The following is a 21279-nucleotide window of genomic DNA, read 5'->3' on the forward strand; positions in this document are numbered from 1 at the left end:
ATGACAAAGGAAAGAGATAAATGAAGATTTAAGATTATTCTTACAGGCAGTGATGTGGTAGCGGGAGCAACAAGGACGCCATCTTTGTTTTGTTGTGAGTTATTTCTTTCTTTAATTCAATCGTGCTAATCGAGGGTGAAGGTGGCATACTATCAACATGAACTAAAAAGGAGCTTATGTTAGTCTAATTCAGATGAACATCCATAACAGCACCCAGGGGGTAGGGGGTCTACGCTTGGTTGCAGGGAAACTGTGCCCATAAGAGGAGCATCACAGGCTTGAAGAAGACGACTTGGAGTCAGTCCAATACAGGGTCGGGGGGTCAGATGGCAAACCATTGTGCAGCATCACTTGGTTTATTTGTGGGCCACTATCACATTCTACTCTTGTTCTTCTTCGTCAATCAACTGATTACAGTCAAGTGGCTGGGCTACATTTAGAAGGAATTTCCACTGCTGACGTCACACAGGGACACATTACTTCATTTCATCTGGTATAGCCTTATCTGTGTGTGCAAGAATAGGACTACTTGTAGCATACTTACGATACAGAGAGTGTAGTAAATATTGTACGGTACATTCTGAAGAAAATATTGGAATTTCAGGCAGTAACCGATGTTAGCTAGCTAGTGTCAGAAACGTTAAAAAAAAAAGGATCGATACTTCTACATTACATTACCTTAAAACCTCTGGCTGTATGACTGAAACTTTTCATTCACATTTTATTGTCTTACCTTTGTTTAATCAAACCCAATACTTTGAAAAGTTCCTTAATTCTAATCGATTTGACAGACATGGCCAGCGTACAAACATTTACCCAAACGCTTACCCAAGGAGGTTTGACCCTCCGGGCTTGCCGTCGCTTGGCGATGATTGGTTGAGGGCGAAAAACATGGCGCCGCCCGCGTACTAGCAAAAAACAACAATTAATACTCTCGCATGTGTGTTAGCAGTCGGTATATTCAGTACAGGTAAGAGTCATAAAAGTAGAACAGTTTTTTTTCTTTATGTGAGCTATGTCGCCTGGCTAAGAAAGCCCAGTGGAGAGTCTGCGTACTACATAACGTTACAAGAGAGGAAAGGTAAGCGTCATATTAGCATAAAAATGCTGTAAAGTTTCGTAATACGTAAATACATATACTTTACAGTACAGTAGCTTTTCCAGGCAGTGTACTATGTGTCTATACAGTACGTGCAATTAATGTTGGTAAGTAATGCATCCAAAAAAGAAGGTCTCTTTTCAAAATGAAAATATCCGAGAGCTACTGGTATTCCTTTTTGGAACATTTCATTTCCGGGCTTGTTTTTCCACAACATGAACAAAATGCTGGTGTCCACAACCCACATTTTGCATGAAAACAACAAAAATAATTGCGTTTACATGCACATTTTAGTTTGCGTTTCTTCAACTTTCCTCACTGTAAGAGCTACCATGACAGAACTAGTTGTTTTATTTAAACGATTGGCCACATTTTATCTGCATAGTACTTCATTCACATCGTAAATCTCCACTTAAACTAAAATGCTCATTCATTTGTGGGGATTTGTCATTAATGAGAGCTATAATGTCTGATTTTAACACTGTTTATTGATTATTTTAGACAAGTAATTGTGTAATGTCTCATAGCACAAAAGATGCCTGCTTTCCGTCAAGTCGGGGAGAAGCAGCTTCCCAACCCCCTGCTGTGTATGGCATGGTCGCCCAAAAGAGACCTGATCGCTCTGGCCAGCACAACCGGAGAGGTATGCATACGGAACAACGTATGATCCTGTTTAGGGATTTTATTAGGGGTCTAACTGTAGACCTGTACACTCGCCTCATGAGACCATACACAGTATTGGCTTCACCAGAGTGACGTGATGTTTTTAAAGGGATAGTTCAGATATCTGACTGTCAAATTATTTCAGATTTTAATCAAATTAATCAGTTTTCACATTATTTAATCATGATTAATCATCATTTGGGGCTGCACGGGTGTGGAGTGGTTAACGCGCAGGCCTCACAGCTCTGAGACCCAAGTTCAATTCCACCCTCAGCCATCTCTGTGTGGAGTTAGCATGTTCTCCTTGGGTTTTCTCCGGGTACTCCGGTTTCCTCCCACATTCCAAAAACATGCTAGGTTAATTAGCCACTCCAAATTGTCCATAGGTATGAATGTGAGTGTGAATGGTTGTTTGTCTATATGTGCCCTGTGATTGGCTGGCCACCAGTCCAGCGTTTACCCCACCTCTTGCCAGAAGACAGCTGGGATAGGCTCCAGTTTTCATTTAAACAAGAATAATCATCATATTTTAAACTCTCCCTCCTCCCTAACTCATAGCTTTTGCTGCATCGCTTGGTTAGCTTCCAACGGGTTTGGAGCTTGGCGCCCAGCGACTACATCGGCAAGAAAATCACTGCACTCGCCTGGAGACCTGATGGCAAAAGTGAGTTGTGTTGTAATCTTGCTTCCTTGTCGGCTCTTCCGACTGATTGATTCCCCTCTTCTCTTGAATGGTTGAACAGTTTTGGCCTTCAGCCTGGGAGACACGAAGCAGGTGGTCTTGTGCGGTGTGGAGAAAGCAGAAATTCTCCATGTGCTCCACGTGCAGAACCTGGTGAGCTGCATGCACTGGATGGAGGTGACGGAAGAAAGCAGGTAGGCTTGGTTCTTGGGCACGCTGGCTATTCTTTCTCAAGAATCATTTGGCGTTCTCTTCAATGTGGTCCAGTTCTCTCGGCTCCTTCTGTCAATCGGAGGATGAATCCAAACGCTTTCTACCCAAATTAGCATCGCTGCCCAAGAGGTACCTCAAGTACGAAATACGTCATTAACAAAAGTATATTCTTGAGTGAGCTAATAGCATTTTTCCAAATATTGTCGCTATTCAGCTACAGCACGACGTCGATGCTTTTCAGGTAAGTCACTTTGGATTTCCAGTGTAATTGAATGTTTCATTGCATTCATCGTTGGGGTGATTATACAGTGAGGAAAAGTCAGACGAGATCATGAACCTCCTCGGGGAAGTCAGGTAACTTCTCTTTATTTTTGAAGCAGTTCACATATAATTGCAGTATTTGAAAGCTTACTGTGTTTGTATGCAGGCTGAACATACTCGTCCTTGGAGGAGAAGCGGGAAATGTGGAATTTTATGCTTACGGCATGTACAAGGTCGCATCTTTTGCAACAGTAAGACACTTCCAGTATATAATTCCTTTCAAGCCACATGATCTAAATCTTAGGCTTTTATGACATTTTATTTCACTTTAGGTTTCAGGAATCTGTCGCAGCCTCAGTTTAGCCAGCGATCTCAAGTCTCTGGTTGTCATCACCGAGGTCAAGTCTGCTGAGGACCATGCAGAGATCTGCTTTGTTCAGGTACAGTCGTTTGAGATGGTGTCCGTTTTCACATCACCGCAAATGTTTTTTTTTTTTTTCTCATGGCTCCCAGTTGGACACGGGCCCGCTGTCCGACTGCCTGCCCGAGCTCACAAGGATGGCGCGCAAGTTCACCCACATCTCCACCCTGCTGCAGTACCTGCATCTCTCGCTCGCGTGCATGTGTGAGGCGTGGGAGGAGATCCTCATGCAGATGGACCTCAGACTCACTAAGTTTGTTCAGGTCAGTTGGTTGGTCTGCGGCATTGATGCTTCGGGGGAATATCAGTGATTCTTCTTTTGGTTCCAGGAAAAGAACACAAGCACTCAGGTGCAGGATGAGTTCCTGGAGCTTCTCCTGTGGGGACAGTCCAGGTGAGACGTCACTCTAAGTAGTCCTGCAGTGCACCTGTCCAAATGTTTGTTAATTCGTTTTCTACCGCTTGATTGACGCATGCACAGGGAGAACATGCAAACTCCAAAGGGTGGAATTGAAACTCGGTCTCCTCGCTGTGAGGTGTGCCCTGTCCAAATTCATATGTATATTAATTCAACAAAATGCCTCTTGCTTCTCTGCAGCCCTGAACTCCAAGCTCTTCTGGTGAACCAGCTGACTGTCAAGGTGAGTTTGCATCCCCTCAGAAGCTCGTCATCCACCCATCACATGTAGTGGTGTGAAAAAGCCAAAATATATGCAATTAGTTAATGATATTGATCCTATTGTCCTGAGCAGTCAGACATCTTTATCTCTCATTTTCTAAAGGGTCTGAAGAAATTGGGCCAGACCATCGAGTCATCCTACTCCAGCTTTCAGAAGCTGGTGATCAGCCATCTGCAGAGGTATTCATCTTCGCCTGTTTGTTCTCCCTAAAAATCCCACAACGCCCCCTGTTGGCTGTGTCGCAGTGGCTCTGAGGCGCTCCTCTATCATCTGAGTGAGGTGAAGGGCATGTCGCTGTGGAAGAAGAAGTTTGAACCCCTCGGTCTGGACTCATCCACCATAGAAAGTATAAGACATTTGAGCCATAAACGTAAACGGAAATGTGGACTACAGTTGCACGTTTTTGCTTCCAGATGCAATCACAGCCGTGGGCTCCTTTTCCTTGAAAACCAGAGAACTTCTGCAGTAAGTTGACTTGATATGTTGATGATAATCAGCAATTTTTTTGATGTTGATGATCGTCTTTTGACGTGCAGGGTCATAGACAAGAGCATGAAAAACTTTAAAGCTTTTTTTCGCTGGCTGTATGTAGGTAAGTGTCTGGTTTTGGTTTTTTTTTAACCTTCCTCTTGTGTTAGGGTCGACACTGACCCGTTTTATATTTTAATGCATAAAAAGAATCACATAACATTTGTTTATTGTGTATCAAGGCTTTTTTGACTTTGTCAGGAAACTCTATTGCAAAAAAATAATAATTTGTACTAAATCACGCAAGAGGTATTTGCACTTCAAGTTGTCTTTTCTCCCGGCAGCCATGCTAAGAATGTGTGACGAGCACGTCCCCCCAGAGCTCAACAAGGTGTGTTCTTGTCATGAATATTTCTCCGACCTGCCAACATGTACTCATTCTTTGTCCTCGGCAAATTTGCGTAGGCTGCGTGAATCAGAGCGCTCACTTTTATAATTGCCCCCCGCAGCTGCTAGCAGTTCTGTTCAATTAAAGTCATTAGCTCAAAATTGTTCAACTTGTACATCAATGATATCTGCAAAAGTAACGAAAGACTTAAAGATGGTATTATTTGTGGATGATACCATTGCTTTTTGTTCTGGAGGGAGTACAGACAAAATCATTAGAAAGGTCAGAGAAGAAATGGTCCCACTAAAAAGATGCTTTGATGATAATAGACTGTCCTTGAACCTAAATAAAACTAAAATCATGCTATTTGGTAACAGCAGAAAGGACACATACCAGCAAATACAAATAGACGGTGTAGACATTGAAAGGGTGAACGAAAATACATTTCTGGGGATCACAATAGATGAAAATATGATCTGGAAACCTCATATTACAAATATACAAGATAAGGTGGACAGAAATATTTCAATATTGAACAAAGCAAAATGTGTTGTCAATCAGAAATCACTCCACACTCTTTATTGCTCTCTGGTTCTACCATATCTTACTTATTGTGTGGAAATATGGGCTAATAACTATAAAAGCAATCTTCACTCGCTGAATGGACTGCAAAAAAGGCCAGTAAGGATAATTCATAATGCCGCCTACAGAGAACATACTAACTCCTTATTTGTAAAATGACAAATACTTCAACTTGCTGATATAGTTCATCTTCAAACAGCTAAAATAATGCATAAGACTAAAAATAATCAATGAGCTAAAAATGTCATCCAATACTTCTCTACAAGAGAGGAGAAATATGATCTCAGGGAAGAAGTACATTTGAAACACTTCTATGCTAGGACTACGTTATGCTAGCCATAGCATTTCAGTATGTGGAATCAAACTATGGAATGGATTGAGTAAGGGAATCAAACAATGCACAACGATGAGCCAATTCAAGAAACAATACAAGCAGTTGATGTTTGCTAAATACAAGGATGAAGAGTCTTGAACCAGTCATGATGTGCTATATATATCACTATATTGACACTTACTATGGTACCCATTATGGCATTGGATGCTCATATCACCCAGTACTTTGGTACGGGACAAAAAAAAATAAAATTAAAAAAATAAAAATTTATCCAAAAAATATATTATGAAAGCAGGAAGTGAACAAATGTAACAGTTGGAATCTGATGCATGTTCAAATGAAATTAAACCATTACCATTACCAAAAGCAGGAATTACCCGCTGCTACGTATGCATCCCTTGTTGCACACGTAGCAACTACTCGGCTTTTTTTGGCGCTCTTCACCAGCATCTAACACCACAGGTCATTACAGTATGTACAGTATGTATAGAGTACCAATATCCACCACTCATAGTCACAACAATTCAGGTCTGTTTGTTCCTAACGTGTGTCACGCTTCCTCAGATGACCCAGAAGGACATCTCCTTTGTGGCGGACTTCCTGTCAGAGCATTTCAGTGAGGTGAGGCTTGCTGGCTCAAATAAAAAGTCAGAAAATGAACGTTTTTTTTCCATCCCCACAGAATGAACAACTCTTTGATCGGAAAGGAAAGTACTTCAATGTCGAACGTGTCGGTCAGGTAAGGTGTCAACAATATGTGTCATCAAGAAATGTATTTATTATTCGGGCTATCAAAAACAACAAGTTAATGGCGCTAGCTTATTCACTTCATTAATTACCTTAAATTTGTTTGTGTAATTGACGCATGCGCATTTCTTTTTTGGACCGTCTATTCGAGCCGTTAATAGCCGGGGTGTATGCCAAAGACATATTTTCAATGCAGGTCCTAATAAAGTGGTACAGTGGAACACACCCACTCATGCTGCTACACAGAGATTCCATTATTAACAGATTTATGTGCCCAATTACAATTAAGAATATACGTAAGTCAAAGTCAACATAGTGAGAAAACCAGTCCGGAACTGACCAATGTGACTTTTTTGGAAAACGTACCCGCTGCTTGCAGTTCATGCAACACTCTGTTTTATTGACAGTTTCTTCACACGGAATGTTGTGTGCTGCAGTGAAATGCATCCAAGCAGAAACAGCAGTTAGGCTGAACTAATGTTCTGAACCACATTTGTCAAAATGTGGCCACTGGACACCTTTTGATCACTCTACGGCCACCCTGCAGCTCCGCCACTGGATAGACGGGTTTAGCCACTAGGGAGAGACGAGAGATTAACAATAAATGACACATGATAGCGATGATGGCTAGGTACACTTTTTGCATCATCGTTACCGGCCTCATTCTTTTTCTACCCGCTTATCCTCACAAGGAGCCTATCGCAGCTGTTTTCAAGCGAGAAAACCCTGGACTGGTGGCCAACCAATCACAGGTCACATATAGACAAACAACCATTCACACTCACATTCATACCTATGGACAATTTGGAGTGGCTAATTAACCTAGCATGTTTTTGGAATGTGGGAGGAAACCGGAGTACCTGGAGAAAACCCACGCATGCAACATGCAAACTCCACACAGAGATGGCCGAGGGTGGAATCGAACTCGAGTCTGCGTGGTAACCACCCGTCCGCTGTGCAGCCCTGGTTCAGTATATTTTTCATCAAAATAGTAGTCATGCCAAAATGTTGTGTTGCTGCTGGACGTTCACAGTATCCGAGTGATACTGTTGCGGGGGTGCTGGAGCCTATCCCAGCTGTCTTCGGGAGAGAGGCGGGGTACACACCCTGGACTGGTGGCCAGCCAATCACAGGGCACATATAGACAAACAACCATTCACACTCACATTCATACCTATGGACAATTTGGAGTGGCTAATTAACCTAGCATGTTTTTGGAATGTGGGAGGAAACCCACGCATGCATGAGGAGAACATGCAAACTCCACACAGAGATGCCCGAGAGTGGAATCGAACTCGGGTCTCCCACCAATAACGAGCAGATAAATGTTTTAAGGAGGACTGATAACTTTGATTTGTCCTTCTGTAGTACCTTAAGGACGAGGATGAGGACCTTGTTTCCCCGCCCAGTACCAAGGGGAACCAGTGGGTGAAGTTTTTACAGGAAAGCACGCACATAAAGGGTGAATTTAGTTTTCTTTGCACCTCCTCCTCCGAAACGCAGACGCCATCCTCATCATTGTCATCACGTTCATGTTTTCTTCTAGAAAGCCCTCTGCTGTTTCCTTCCTTTCCTCAAAAGTCTTTGCACTTTGTCAGGAGGTTGATGGAGGACTCCATCGAGCTGTGCCTGCAGAAACCTGCCGTGAGTTTGGTTTTTTTGGGTTTTTTTCAATATCTCCCACTTACTCATCTGCGTACAGGAAGTCATCGGGAAGTCTGTCAAACAGGCCGTCTTTCTACCTTTGTACGCTGCACCGCCAAGGTAACATCTCTCCTCTCCTCTCGCTCGTGCTCCTTTCTATCATCTTTTCATTCTATTTATCTGCTTGGCTTTTCCAGCCCTGAAAATGCACCAACACTCCTTCAACTTCCGGCCCTGTACGTAAAAAGGATTTGAGTGGAATAAAACTCATTTGGAATAGATATGACATAACCGTGGTTTGTGACACAGGTGGAATGACAAGAAGGCCAACATGCACTACGTTGTGTTCTGCATGCCGAAACTTTCACCGCACAAACTCTACATTCTCCGCAAAGGAAGCGACCCGAACCGGTGCCCAAACTCTCCGCCTTTCTCTGCATTTTCTTTGTACTTTTGCCTTTCTTAACATGTGTGTGTGATACACTCCCACAGACACATCCCCAGTTGTGTCACATCCATGGACTTGAACCAACATCTGGACGTGGCGGACAGCGAGAGCGTGGAAACCCGGTGAGTGCGGCTCATGGACCGCTGCAGACATTGTAGTGGTTTTCTTTACTCATATACTTTTCTTGTTCTACGCCAGACCGCATCACGTCTACAGCTGCCTGGATGCTCGTTTCTATAGCGACGACATGTTGACTGTGGTCCTCCAGGGGGGAGAAGAGAACGGCCACAGTGTCCTGGCCCAGCTTCCTCTCGCTTCAGCTCTAAAATGCGAGAGTGAATTTAGCTGGAATCCCAATATGAGGTGTGTTAGTACTGAGCATTACAAGATGGTAGAATATGTACATCACATCTATGTATTATATACGTACACCACCGCTCAAAAGTTTGGGATCACTTGCAAATTTCTTTGTTTTCCAAAGAAAAACTCATTTTCATGCATTTCACAAACTATTTGTTTCCATTTCCCAAACAATGAAAATGAATCAGATGATTTCCAAAGAAGGATGTATATTTTTGCATAGAGGCCTACTATCAACAACTGTCAGTCCTCTGCATCAATCTCCTGGTATGGCTGCTAATCCAAGTTAATTACCCAATATAGTGCACATAATAAGACAAAATACATATAAGATATAGAAAACATGTTTATCAACTTCTAAATACAATTTTAAACATTATGAAAGCCCTCTAAACATGAAATAACACCCCACAGTCATCTTTATACTCCTATTACCCAATATAGTTGACATAATAAGACAAAAATACGACATAGAAAACATGTTTACCAACTTCTAAATACAATTTTAAACATTATGAAAGCCCTCTAAACATGAAATAACACCCCACAGTCAACTTTATACTCCTATTACCCAATATAGTTGACATAATAAGACAAAAATACGACATAGAAAACATGTTTACCAACTTCTCAATACAGTTGTAAACATTATGAAAGCCCTCTAAACATGAAATAACACCCCACAGTCATCTTTATACTCCTATTACCCAATATAGTCGACATAATAAGACAAAATACGACATATAAGACATAGACAACCTGTTTATCACCTTCTAAATACAATTTTAAACATTATGAAAGCCCTCTAAATATGAAATAACACCCCACATTCATCTTTATACTCCTATTATCCAATATAGTAAACATAATAAGACAAAATACGACATATAAGAAATAGAAAACATGTTTACCAACTTCTAAATACCATTTTAAACATTATGAAAGCCCTCTAAACATGAAATAACACCCCACAGTCATCTTTATACTCCTATTACCCAATATAGTTGACATAATAAGACAAAATACGACATATAAGACATAGACAACCTGTTTATCACCTTCTAAATACAATTTTAAACATTATGAAAGCCCTCTAAACATGAAATAACACCCCACAGTCATCTTTATACTCCTATTACCCAATATAGTCGACATAATAAGACAAAATACGACATATAAGACATAGACAACCTGTTTATCACCTTCTAAATACAATTTTAAACATTATGAAAGCCCTCTAAATATGAAATAACACCCCACATTCATCTTTATACTCCTATTATCCAATATAGTAAACATAATAAGACAAAATACGACATATAAGAAATAGAAAACATGTTTACCAACTTCTAAATACCATTTTAAACATTATGAAAGCCCTCTAAACATGAAATAACACCCCACAGTCATCTTTATACTCCTATTACCCAATATAGTTGACATAATAAGACAAAATACGACATATAAGACATAGACAACCTGTTTATCACCTTCTAAATACAATTTTAAACATTATGAAAGCCCTCTAAACATGAAATAACACCCCACAGTCATCTTTATACTCCTATTACCCAATATAGTTGACATAATAAGACAAAATACGACACATAAGACATAGACAACATGTGTACCAACTTCTAAATACAATTTTAAACATTATGAAAGCCATCTAAATATGAAATAACACCCCACAGTCATCTTTATACTCCTATTATCCAATATAGTAAACATAATAGGACAAAATAATACAAGACTAAGCTAAACTTGGCTGCTAATCCAAGTTCATCATTTTATAAGGCTAATAGATGATTAGAAAAGCTATCTAAAAATCTCACCTAAAACTAAAATCTCTTACCATGCTGTTAACTACTCCCTTCAGAGAGCAGCACAAACTGGGTCTAACAAGGACAGAAAAACGCTGCAGACAAATATGCATAAGCGGCCACTTCAGGATGCTGGACTTCATAGCAGGACTGCCAAGAAAAAGCCAGATCTCAGACTGGACTAAAACATTTCTAAGTGATCCCAAACTTTAGAGCGGTAGTGTAGCTAGTGGGTTCCAACCGGGGTGCGTGACGTTCAAAAGCAAAGAACCCCCAAAAAATAATGAGAGAGGGGGAGGAAGGATCCTATTTATTTGTGTCCCCTCGTTCCGCACAGGGCGCCATTAGCGCTGGGACCGCCACTGATTATACTTATGGAACAGTTAAATGGTCAATGCTATCAAAGACGTTTGCTCCTTATTGATATTACAACATCGGTTCTGTTGTTGCCGCGTGGCCAGTATACATTGACACGTACCTCCCAAATTGAATATGCGCCACTTGCACTTCCAGGTTGGACCAGCAGAGCAGCGCCATACCCTGCCAAGGCCTGGTGCTGGGGAATCAGTGGCGCGAACTCGAAGGCATGAAGGCCCAGTTCGTGGAGGTCAACGGAATCCGAGAAGTGGCGTGTGTGGTAAGCGTTTGCGTTCACCTTCTGGCGTACGAACGCCATCCACGATTTGGCTTCTATTTCACGCTCAGCTGAGTGAAAATCTGAGGCACCTGCGCGTTTTCGAGATGGATGTGGAAGACGAAGACGACGAGGGAGTCGAGCAGCAGAACGCCAGCGCCGATCAGGACGTGCTGGAAGCTTCCATGGCCAGCCACGGGGAGGAGGAGAGCGCAGAGGCCGGCGAAGACGAAGAGCTCGGAAAAAGCGATGAGCGTTTGGAGTCAGAGGAAGCTTCCGAGTTGTAGTTGGACTCCAGATGAAAGTAAAGCGAGAGTGTAACCTCAGTTTGTGTTTATTTTGGTTTTATTGGACAAAGCATTGTTGTGTATGAGCATGTGTGGCCATTTGTAACACTTGGAAGCTTTTGAAATGATCCAAATAATACAGTAGTACATTGGTTAGCATTATTTATCCGCTCCAGAAAATCATGTCAATTAAATTAATCCATACCAAAAAACGCAGACATTTGCGCATAAAACACATTTTTCCTACTTCAAGTAGTAGTTGAGAATTTTGTTCAAGAAAATAACAGGTTTGGATGCAGTAACCAAGTGCGACCGAAAGATGGCGCTCATGTCGCCTCGTGCATCCGCCGAAGAAGAAGAAAAACCCGGAAGTTAGCAACACACCGCTAATTGAGACGCCGCATAATTTCGAAAGTGAGTTATTTTGTTTTTATTTCACCCATGATTGTTTTCCCCCACTTAAACTAACACGTGACATTAATTAGAGGTGAATAAGCACATATTTTCGGAGATGGATATTACTCGGATATTACGGATATTACTCTTAGCATGCTAGCTGCTCATGTTAGCATAACATCGCCAACAGCTAGTTTGTGTGAAAATATGGTCTTCATATAAGTCTTCATTCTTTTAAACACCTCAAAGTCTATGTTGTTCTTTTATTGTGTATGATATCATGAGGATTTTACATGTATATGCAATATTTTAGTTTACAGTGCATTTGGTAGCCGGGCCTTCAGTAGGGACTTGAACCAGGAACCAATGCATCTCTTGCACTTTTTATCCATTGTTTACACACTTAAAAGTATGCATAATAGTCCGTCAACTTTACCCAAAAAAGCACATAATGGACAAAAACCCTCAATGGAAACTTTATATTGAAATGACATAATTGTACGAGACTTACTACAAGGGACCGAAGTACATTTTATGTTGTACACACATTGTAGCTGCTTTAAAATAATACAATATATCAACATTACTTGGAACAGTGGTGGAGTATGTCTTTATCTCACATTAAAAAGCTGTATAAATATATATTAGCAATATATATTAGCAAATGTGATTGGCTGCCACACTCTGGAGTGGCGTTCAAGTGACCTCTGGTTGAAAAAAAAAAAGATACAAACATTTTAAAACTGTACCAACCAATCAGAGGACAGGACGATGGCGATTATTATTGTAGGCAAGGAAGCACCCCACCCAAGAAACACGCTTCTAAATGAAGATAACTGATTGTTGGATTAAAGTAATACAATTTAGTGGTACTCCGGTTTCCTCCCACATTCCAAAAACATGCTAGGTTAATTAGCCACTCCAAATTGTCCATAGGTATGAATGTGAGTGTGAATGGTTGTTTGTCTATATGTGCCCTGTGATTGGCTGGCTGGCGACCAGTCCAGGGTGGACCCCGCCTCTCGCCCAAAGACAGCTGGGATAGGCTCCAGCACCCCCTGCAACCCTGGGGAAGTTAAGCGGTAGAAAATGACTGAATGAATGAATTTAATGGTAGAGTTTAGGCCAGCAGAGAAGGCTTTGCTGGCCCTGACTGCACACCACTGCTAGTTAGAAAGCCGATTCCAAGTTTAGTCTCCAAGCAGATAGCGATTATATATCGTTAAAGCTCTGTTTTGCTTTGCGTGTATCCTGCAGATGGCGAGTCAACAAGAGTCCCCCGACGTCAAAGAGGAAGAGGAGGAGCTCTGCATCAGCCAGGATGGCCACCAGTTTGGAGGGCTGGAGGTAGAATCCGATAGCAGCAAATTTCCTTTGAAAATTGTACTTGTGAAGTGTGAGGATGATGCCGATGAAGCTCAGTCCTCGGTGCTTCATCGCAGTCAAAGCGAGGCGGAGCCGCCGACAGAATCCGGCGGAGGACCCCGACGAAACGGCATCGAAACGGCGCCGCTATCAGACGCGGACGACACCAGGTCACTGTCCTCGGAGAGCGACCACATCAACGACGCCAAAGAGCCCTCGGAGTCTAAATGTCGCCCCGCCGGCAGAAGCTTCACCTGCTCCGAATGCGCTCAGTCGTTCGGCGACAAGGGGATTTTGAACCGCCACATGAAATGTCACACAGGAGAGAAACCGTTCCCTTGCTCCGTTTGCAGTAAAACCTTCAGTCGCAGGGACTGCTTACTCTCTCACATGAGGTGTCACACCAAAGAGAAACCTTTCAACTGCTCGCTTTGCGGCCAGACGTTCCGTCACCGGCAAAACTTGCTCTCTCACCTCAGATGTCACATCGGAGAGAAACCTTTCATCTGCACCGTCTGCGGCGGAACCTTCTCCACGAAAGCGCATCTGAAAAGACACGCCAGGACGCACACAGGAGAGAAACCTTTCGTTTGCTCCGTGTGCGATAAAAACTTCTCCACAAAGGGAAACGTCATGTTGCATATGAGGACGCACACGGGCGAGAAGCCTTTTTCCTGCGCGATTTGCGGCGGAACGTTTTCCACAAAGACGCATTTAACGAGGCACGCCAGGACGCACACCGGAGAGAAACCTTATACTTGTTCTGTTTGCCATCAAAGATTTTCCCTGAAGGAAAATATGATGACACACTTAAAAAAACATAGCAGGGAACGTCGTTTTCCCTGCTCGGCCTGCCCAGAAACATTCCCAAATAAGAAAGAAATGATTATGCATAAGAGAACTCATGCCGGGGAGAAAGCCTTCTCCTGCTCCGTGTGCGCCAAGAGCTTCTCCAGTAAGGGCAACATGATGACGCACATGAGAGCGCACAGCGGAGAGAAACCTTTCACCTGCTCGCTTTGCCACCAACGCTTCGCTATCAAGGGGGACATGATGAGACACATGAGAACGCACACTGGGGAGAAACCCTTCAGCTGCGCGGCGTGCCACAAACGATTCACTCGAAAGTCCCACGTCAGCAAACATAAATGTGTCGCCGCCGACAACAGGAAGGAAGCGGCGGGACTTGGCGTGGACAAACATCAATGAAAATGTTGTGTTGCTGCTGGATGTTCACGGTATCCGAGTGATACTGTTGCGGGGGTGCTGGAGCCTATCCCAGCTGTCTTCGGGTGAGAGGCGGGGTACACCCTGGACTGGTGGCCAGCCAATCACAGGGCACATATAGACAAACAACCATTCACACTCACATTCATACCTATGGACAATATGGAGTGGCTAATTAACCTAGCATGGTTTTGGAATGTGGGAGGAAACCGGAGTACCCGGAGAAAACCCACGCATGCACGGGATGTCAGAACATGCAAACTCCACACAGAGATGGCCGAGGGTGGAATCGAATCGGGTCTGTGTGCTAACCACTCGACCACCGTGCAGCGTTAATACATCCAAATACTGTCCTGTCATTTATTTTCTGTTCATGGGCATATATCAGACATAGTTGCATATGGTGATTAATCACGATTAATTTATTTAAAAACTGTGATTAATCTGATTCAAAATTTTAATCATTTGAAAGCCCTAGTTATAATTTATCCAAAGGTCATAATGTAGGTCAAATATTCAGCATATGTGCACCATTTAAAAAAAAAAAAAGCCCGCAGATTTCACTTTTTTTTTGGTCAAGTCTTGAGATTTAGTACTTTCTTCAGTGGTCCCTGAATGCACCATATTTGTGTGCCGTGACCAACCAAACCGTGTGTGTTCATCGATTAATGACACACTTCTCCCATATTGCTGTGTTGGAATGAATCAAATCTCTTTTGGGGCTGCCTACACTCAGGTGCGTTCAAGGACTGCTGAAGATAGTTTGAAATCTCAACGCTGGATGAAAAAATGTTTTCACTGAGGCAAAAAATGGCACATGAATGCTGTTTATTCTACCCTTATTATGATAATGATAAAATTACATTTTCAGCAGAAAAGAGCTTATTTTGAGGAAAAGGTGAATTTTTGGACCAAAATGACACAAATTTGTGAGGCTGTGAATGCTTAATGCTGCTTTAAATATTCTCCTAGCTGTGAGGTCTGCACGCTAACCACTTAACCACCGTGCATGAACACAATACATCCTCCATGATACCATCTTTGTCAGATATTCACACACTAACGACTTTTGTTTGCGTGTTGACTCTTTTCCACTGGATGGTAAATCTATACGATCTAGATCTATACTCTATCCAGGCTCTACACTGTATGATTTTTTTTATGATCATATTGTCCCATGACAAGTTGTAATAAAATTCTTGCTGGAATATGTGTGCAATGTCGTCCATCTTTTATTTATTTTAAACATACAATTATTATATATTTTAAGTATATATTGTTTTTTATTTATTTATTTTTATTTTATTTTTTTGTCACGTAGCAAAGTACGAGGTGATATGACCATACAATGACACTTGTTGACATGTTTTTTATTTTTATTTGTATAATTTTTATTATTTTTATTTTCCCAGTTCCACATGTCCAAAAGGAGTAGGAAGAATCAAAGCTTATTAAATCCTACCCCTCCACCTGGTACTTTTACAATCACTAACTGTTACATTTGTTCACTTCCTGCTTTCCTATTATAGTTTAAGTTTTTTTTATTAATTTAAATAATAATATTTAATAATATAATTATAATAATACATAATTTAATATATTTTTTATTTGTTTTTATTATTATAATTTTGTCGAAAACCGACTTGTAAACAACAACGCTTTCTACTTCTACTATGGTGTATTGTATACATGCAGTAGATGCCCTACACTGCCCCCCCCCCCCCATCATCTGGGTAAATAAGGGCCAAAGGGGAACACGAAGCACTGACTTGCAATACTGCAAAAGCCGCCATGTGATAAATGTAAACATTTCTGACCTTTTGGTCATCAGGTCATCACTTCCTGTAGTTGGCGCTCCTACTTCGGACCAATCCCGAAGAAGAAAACATGAAGCAGAAGTCACATGGCAACATATTTATTCATCTTACGTTCTTTCCAATAAAAACACATGAAACACACTCGGAGATTAGCTGGCTTTTATTAGCAATGGCTTGGGTGTCCAACTTGCGGCCCACAAGTCATTCATGTGTAAACCAGCCCTGCGACTAGCGAGCATCCATGTTGGTGTTGGCCTCCGTCATGTGGACGAAGTCGTCTGAAAGCCGGCCAATCCCGCGGCGTGATTCGCCGAGGCAGCGTCGCCGACGCATTTGTGTTTCTTAATTTGCTTCCGGTAAGCGAATCTTTTATCGCACACGTTGCAACCAAACGGTTTCTCTCCGGTGTGCGTTCTCATGTGTATCCTCATGTCCTCCTTCCGGGAGAAGCTTTTCATGCACACGGAGCAGGGGAATCGTTTCTCCCCGGTGTGCGTCCGCATGTGTCTCACCATGTCCCCCTTCAGCGAGAACCTCTTGGCGCACACGGAACAAGAAAACGGTTTCTCCCCGGTGTGCGTTCGTCTGTGTGTTTCCAGTTCCGTTTTGGTAATGAATCGTTTGGCGCAGAAGGAGCAAGCAAAGTGTTTCCCCGCCGTGTGCCGCCTCGTGTGCGTCATGAGGGATTTCTCTGACGGGAATCTTTTGGAGCAAGTCGAACAGTGGAAGGGTTTCTCTTCCATGTGAGTCACCACGTGTATCTTCATGTCTGACTTTCGGGCGAATCTTTTCGAGCAAACTGTGCAGGCAAACGGTTTCTCGCCGGTGTGCGTTCTCATGTGTCTTTTCAGGTCCCCCTTGTGGACAAACGTCCGCTCGCATTCGGAGCATTCCACACGTTCGCCGTCAGCGTCACCTCGAGGGTCCTTCTTGCTCGGGTGTTTAGCGTTGTCGCTGTGATCAGTCTCGGGAGAGAGTGACGTCGCGTTGTCCGCGTCTGACAGCGACGCCAACTTGGTTTCGGTTTGTGCTCCTGCGCCGGATTCTGCCGTCATGCGTCCGGTCGGAAGCCCCGCGGACCGAGCTTCCTCTTCTTCGTTCTTCACGGGCACGGCAGTCAAACTGAAGGCGCTGACGTCGGCCTCCTCCAGATCGTCCACTTCCTCTTTAATCTGAGGCTGTGGCTCCTCCTCCCCCACGCCGGATCGCCACACCCGCTCCTCGGAGAAAGCCTCTTCTTCGTTTCCCACCAAGACCCGCTGGATGTCGCCGGGGCACTTGTGTCTTTTAAGCAGGCCCTTGCTAATGAAGCTTTTGTCGCAGGAGTTGCAGCTGAAAGGTTTCTCCCCGGTGTGTCTCCTCATGTGGACGACCATGTCGCCCTTGTTCAGGAAGCCTTTGGAGCACACGGAACACGTGAAGGGTCTGTCGCCAGTGTGGATCGCCACGTGTCGTTCCACTTCGGCTTTTGTGGCAAATCTTTTTGCGCAAAACGGGCAATGAAAGGGTTTTTCCGTGGAGTGTCTTATCATGTGTTTCACTAAATAGATCCTCAGCGGGAATCTTTTGGCACAAATCAAACACTTGAAAGGTTTTTCGTTGGTGTGTAGCGCCATGTGAACCTTCATGTTGGACCTGGTGGGGAACCTCTTGGCGCAAACGGAGCAGCTGAAAGGTTTCTCGCCGGTGTGCGTCCTCAGGTGACGGGTCAAACCGCCCTTGCGGACAAACGTCTTCCCGCATTGGGCGCACGTGAAGCGCTTGCCGCCCGTCTCGCCTTCCGAGTCCTTCGGCGGTTCTTTGTCGCTGTGGTCGGTCTCCGAGGAGCGCGACATCGCATCGTCCGCGTCCGAGAGTGGCGCCGAGTTTGATCCGCCGCCCGCTTCCGTACTCATGTAGCTTTCCATTTCGGCTTTTGTTGCAAATATTTTAGCGCAAAGCGAGGACGCTAACGGTTTCTCCGCAACGTGCCGCCTCATGTGAATGCTCAAATACTTCTGGACCGGGAACGTTTTAGCGCACACGGAACATTTAAAAGGATGCTCGCTGGCGTGCGTCGCCATGTGCGACTTCACGTCCGACTTCCTGCTGAATCTTTTCCCGCAAACGGAGCAAGGGAAAGGTTTCTCTCCGGTGTGCGTTCTCATGTGGACTGTCAAATGACCCCTGTGACCGAATGTTTTCCCGCATTCGGAGCACTTCGCGTGTTTGTTCGAGTCCCCGCCGCTCTCCGAGGGTTCTCGAGCGGCGCGACCGTCGTCCGTTTGTGATCCGCCGCCGGCTTCTGCTGTCACGTGTCCGGTCGGAAGCTCCGCCCCTCTGTTGTCCTGCGGCTGCGGGGAGTGAGCTTCGTCCTCCTCGTTCTTCACGGGGACGCCGGTCAATGTGAACTTGGTGACGTCGGACTCCTGCACTTCCTCCTCTTCCTCTTTAATGTGGGGGGGCTGCGGCTTCTCCGCCGATACCTGCTGGATGTCTGCAGGACAACAAGAAGTGAAAGTGAAAATATCACGGATGAAGCTTGTATCAAACTTCCGGAATGACACTGCTGGATGCTAACGCTAACCCCAAGTAAAGTAAACCATAACCAAGAGCCCTGTAGACATGACAAAACACGACTATAGTCACATTTATACTCTTTTTATTTACAACATATTGCGCAACTGCGGGGTCTTGAGACACATGCTAACTCGCAAACTAGAGAGCTAGCGACCTAAACGGTAGCCTCCGAGTTATTTCCTTTAAACTTAAATAGCCAAAAACTTACCACTTCCACACGGATAGGGAGGATAACTATTAACAGTTATTTAACCTTTAACACGAACATGAATCAAACGTAATAATTTTTTCTGGGTACATGATACCATACAGCATCCATATCAACATTAAACTTTCATATCAAGGCGGGGGCCTCAAACTAGTGTCCTGCGTGCCACATTTGGCCCGCGGGCCGCGTGTTTGAGACCCCTGCTGTATGTGATTGTGTGATGGTGTGTTTAAATCCCCCTTCAAAGTCCACCAAATAGGACTAACATGACATCATAATAATAATAATACATGGGTAATGACATGATTTACTTTGTGTAAACACGCTGCTGGGCTATGCTAGCTCCTCTTAGAGAGTGAACTAGCAAACAGTGTGAAAAGACCCACCTTGGCTGTGGAGGACATTGTCCAGCAGTTGGCGCTGTCGCTCGTTCTCCTCTTTGGTTCGAGAAAGTTCCTCGTCGTACTCCTCTATGGTTCTTTCAAACACAACTAATATTTCGTCCACTGCAGCATTTAGTCGCTGCCTCACCAACGCTTTCAATTTTTGGATTTTGCACATTTTCACACCATTAAAAATACCGCTAGCTGCGCGCTACGCTAGCCGTGTGATGCTAACAGGCAGCGGTCTGCTCTCTTGCTGTCACATAAATTAATCTAAGGTACTTGACACGGAGGCGATTTTACTTCATGGGCTTTCGGTAAGCTTAAAAATATGTCGAAGATAAAAGACAAACAGCAATGAATGCAACGCCGTCAGTTTTGTAAACAGACATCGCTCGGACGTTCTGCTCGACAATAGCTTGCTAACTTCCTTTTTCCGTCTTCCGTGGCCGGTTTACGGCAGTAAAACAATTCATGGCATTTCATCTTCCGGATGTTTCGTTGTTAATGGTTCCATTTGTAAATAAAAGTAATTTTCCGGGAAATTACAGAAAGCATCACAATTTTGTAATATAATTATCGTCTGCTAATTTGGCGCGATCGTGTTATTGTAATTGAGGGATTTTACTTTGAAGGCGTGACTTTACCGGATGTGCGCCGATGTTGTCGGGCGGATTTTAATAAGTATTTTTTGGGAGTGGGCGGGTGACATACTGTATACTGACGGATGTGGTGCACACATGCATGCTAATATATGTATGTATTGTATTATTATATTACATCCCAGTGAGAAAGGTGTTTTTTCCGTCCAAATGTTCACGTGTCACATATAAAAGTCTGCACGTGAGCACAACATGATATTTTACACTAACTAAAATCATAAACTTAAACGTAATTGCTATGCCTGCATGTAGATGTCAAATCAAAGTGTTGAGAATGAAGAACGCAGCCAACCGGTCACGAAAACAAACATTGGTTGGGGCGAAACGCATCCGCTTGTCAAGTATTTACTGCGGCTGCGCGACACCGGCGCGTTTGTAGTTCCAAAGCTTTGACGTTCAACGCGCTCGACGGTGGAAAAAAACACAAGTCCCACAATCCCCAGCGGTTAGTAAACCGCAAAACATTAGACAAGTTATGAGCTAACAGTTCGAAACGTATCCGAGTTTAAGTGTACACATTACAAATCGTAGAAGTTCATGAAAAAGTATTATATAAAATTTTCATAAAATAGTGTATTCTGTATGAGTTTACATGTGTGTTTTTCCAAATGCTGTGACCGACGTTGCGTTTAATGGCAGTAGGATTTCCTAAGATTTAAGATGGCCGCACGTAAAACAATCGGTCAACATGTTGGGTTATAATAAACAATTGCTAGCTGGGGGAAGTACATCTCACGACAAATGTGTGTTTGTGCGACGGTTGTCCTTATCGTGTCGTTCACTGTGCGTGTGTTTTTTATTTGCATTCTAGCGATCTGTTGACCACAAAGACCACACTGGTCGATGCTGTCGGTACTTATATCCTTATTAAAACTTTTACTACATGTTTGTTGCGGTAATGTGTGGACAAACTTGAAGAATAAACAGC

General features: G+C 43.3%; 3 protein-coding genes across 4 annotated transcripts; 2 read left to right on the top strand and 1 right to left on the bottom strand.

Annotated features, from left to right (window-relative positions):
• Nucleotides 1–888: 888 nt before the first annotated feature.
• On the top strand, nucleotides 889–12339 carry anapc4 (anaphase promoting complex subunit 4). Of its 2 annotated transcripts, none has more exons than XM_078790409.1 (28): nucleotides 889–1081; nucleotides 1627–1742; nucleotides 2321–2426; nucleotides 2506–2638; nucleotides 2712–2786; nucleotides 2872–2898; nucleotides 2967–3011; nucleotides 3085–3169; nucleotides 3251–3358; nucleotides 3432–3602; nucleotides 3669–3733; nucleotides 3938–3980; nucleotides 4122–4198; nucleotides 4265–4365; nucleotides 4433–4484; nucleotides 4556–4611; nucleotides 4832–4878; nucleotides 6356–6412; nucleotides 6474–6530; nucleotides 7907–8000; nucleotides 8085–8182; nucleotides 8241–8302; nucleotides 8380–8418; nucleotides 8492–8593; nucleotides 8675–8752; nucleotides 8829–8993; nucleotides 11327–11450; nucleotides 11519–12339. In XM_078790409.1, exons 2-28 carry the CDS (start codon nucleotides 1635–1637, stop codon nucleotides 11732–11734), a joined length of 2391 nt encoding a protein of 796 aa, XP_078646535.1. In that variant the 5' UTR covers nucleotides 889–1081; nucleotides 1627–1634; the 3' UTR covers nucleotides 11735–12339. The 2 variants fall into 2 exon arrangements, with proteins under 2 accessions (XP_078646535.1, XP_057929153.2); XM_058073170.2 differs by lacking the exon at nucleotides 889–1081 and adding an exon at nucleotides 1188–1206.
• On the top strand, nucleotides 12054–15925 carry LOC131129522 (uncharacterized). Its single transcript, XM_078789935.1, has 3 exons — nucleotides 12054–12064; nucleotides 13388–13477; nucleotides 13573–15925. The coding sequence occupies exons 1-3, from the start codon at nucleotides 12054–12056 to the stop codon at nucleotides 14702–14704; spliced, it is 1233 nt and encodes a 410-aa protein (XP_078646061.1). The 3' UTR covers nucleotides 14705–15925.
• A 696-nt stretch (nucleotides 15926–16621) lies between these two features.
• LOC131129588 (uncharacterized) lies at nucleotides 16622–20129 on the bottom strand. The gene is made up of 2 exons (XM_058073296.2): nucleotides 19693–20129; nucleotides 16622–19015 (listed from the first exon to the last, which is right to left on the bottom strand). The coding sequence occupies exons 1-2, from the start codon at nucleotides 19865–19867 to the stop codon at nucleotides 16800–16802; spliced, it is 2391 nt and encodes a 796-aa protein (XP_057929279.2). The 5' UTR covers nucleotides 19868–20129; the 3' UTR covers nucleotides 16622–16799.
• Between the last annotated feature and the right edge of the window lie 1150 nt (nucleotides 20130–21279).

This window comes from Doryrhamphus excisus, linkage group LG4, assembly GCF_037039965.1.
Source record: "Doryrhamphus excisus strain RoL-2023G ecotype Guam linkage group LG4, RoL_Dexc_Guam_v1.1, whole genome shotgun sequence".
Classification (NCBI taxonomy): Eukaryota; Metazoa; Chordata; class Actinopteri; order Syngnathiformes; family Syngnathidae; genus Doryrhamphus; species Doryrhamphus excisus.

Coding starts and splice junctions, on each gene's coding strand:
- anapc4 (XM_078790409.1), top strand. CDS start 1,635: ATGCCTGCTTTCCGTCAAGTCGGGGAGAAGCAGCTTCCCAACCCCCTG. Junction 3,981..4,121: donor TGAACCAGCTGACTGTCAAG/GTGAGTTTGCAT, acceptor CATTTTCTAAAG/GGTCTGAAGAAATTGGGCCA. Junction 8,303..8,379: donor TTGTACGCTGCACCGCCAAG/GTAACATCTCTC, acceptor TGGCTTTTCCAG/CCCTGAAAATGCACCAACAC.
- LOC131129522 (XM_078789935.1), top strand. Junction 13,478..13,572: donor ACCAGTTTGGAGGGCTGGAG/GTAGAATCCGAT, acceptor GCTTCATCGCAG/TCAAAGCGAGGCGGAGCCGC.
- LOC131129588 (XM_058073296.2), bottom strand. CDS start 19,867: ATGTGCAAAATCCAAAAATTGAAAGCGTTGGTGAGGCAGCGACTAAAT. Junction 19,016..19,692: donor CAATGTCCTCCACAGCCAAG/GTGGGTCTTTTC, acceptor GTTGTCCTGCAG/ACATCCAGCAGGTATCGGCG.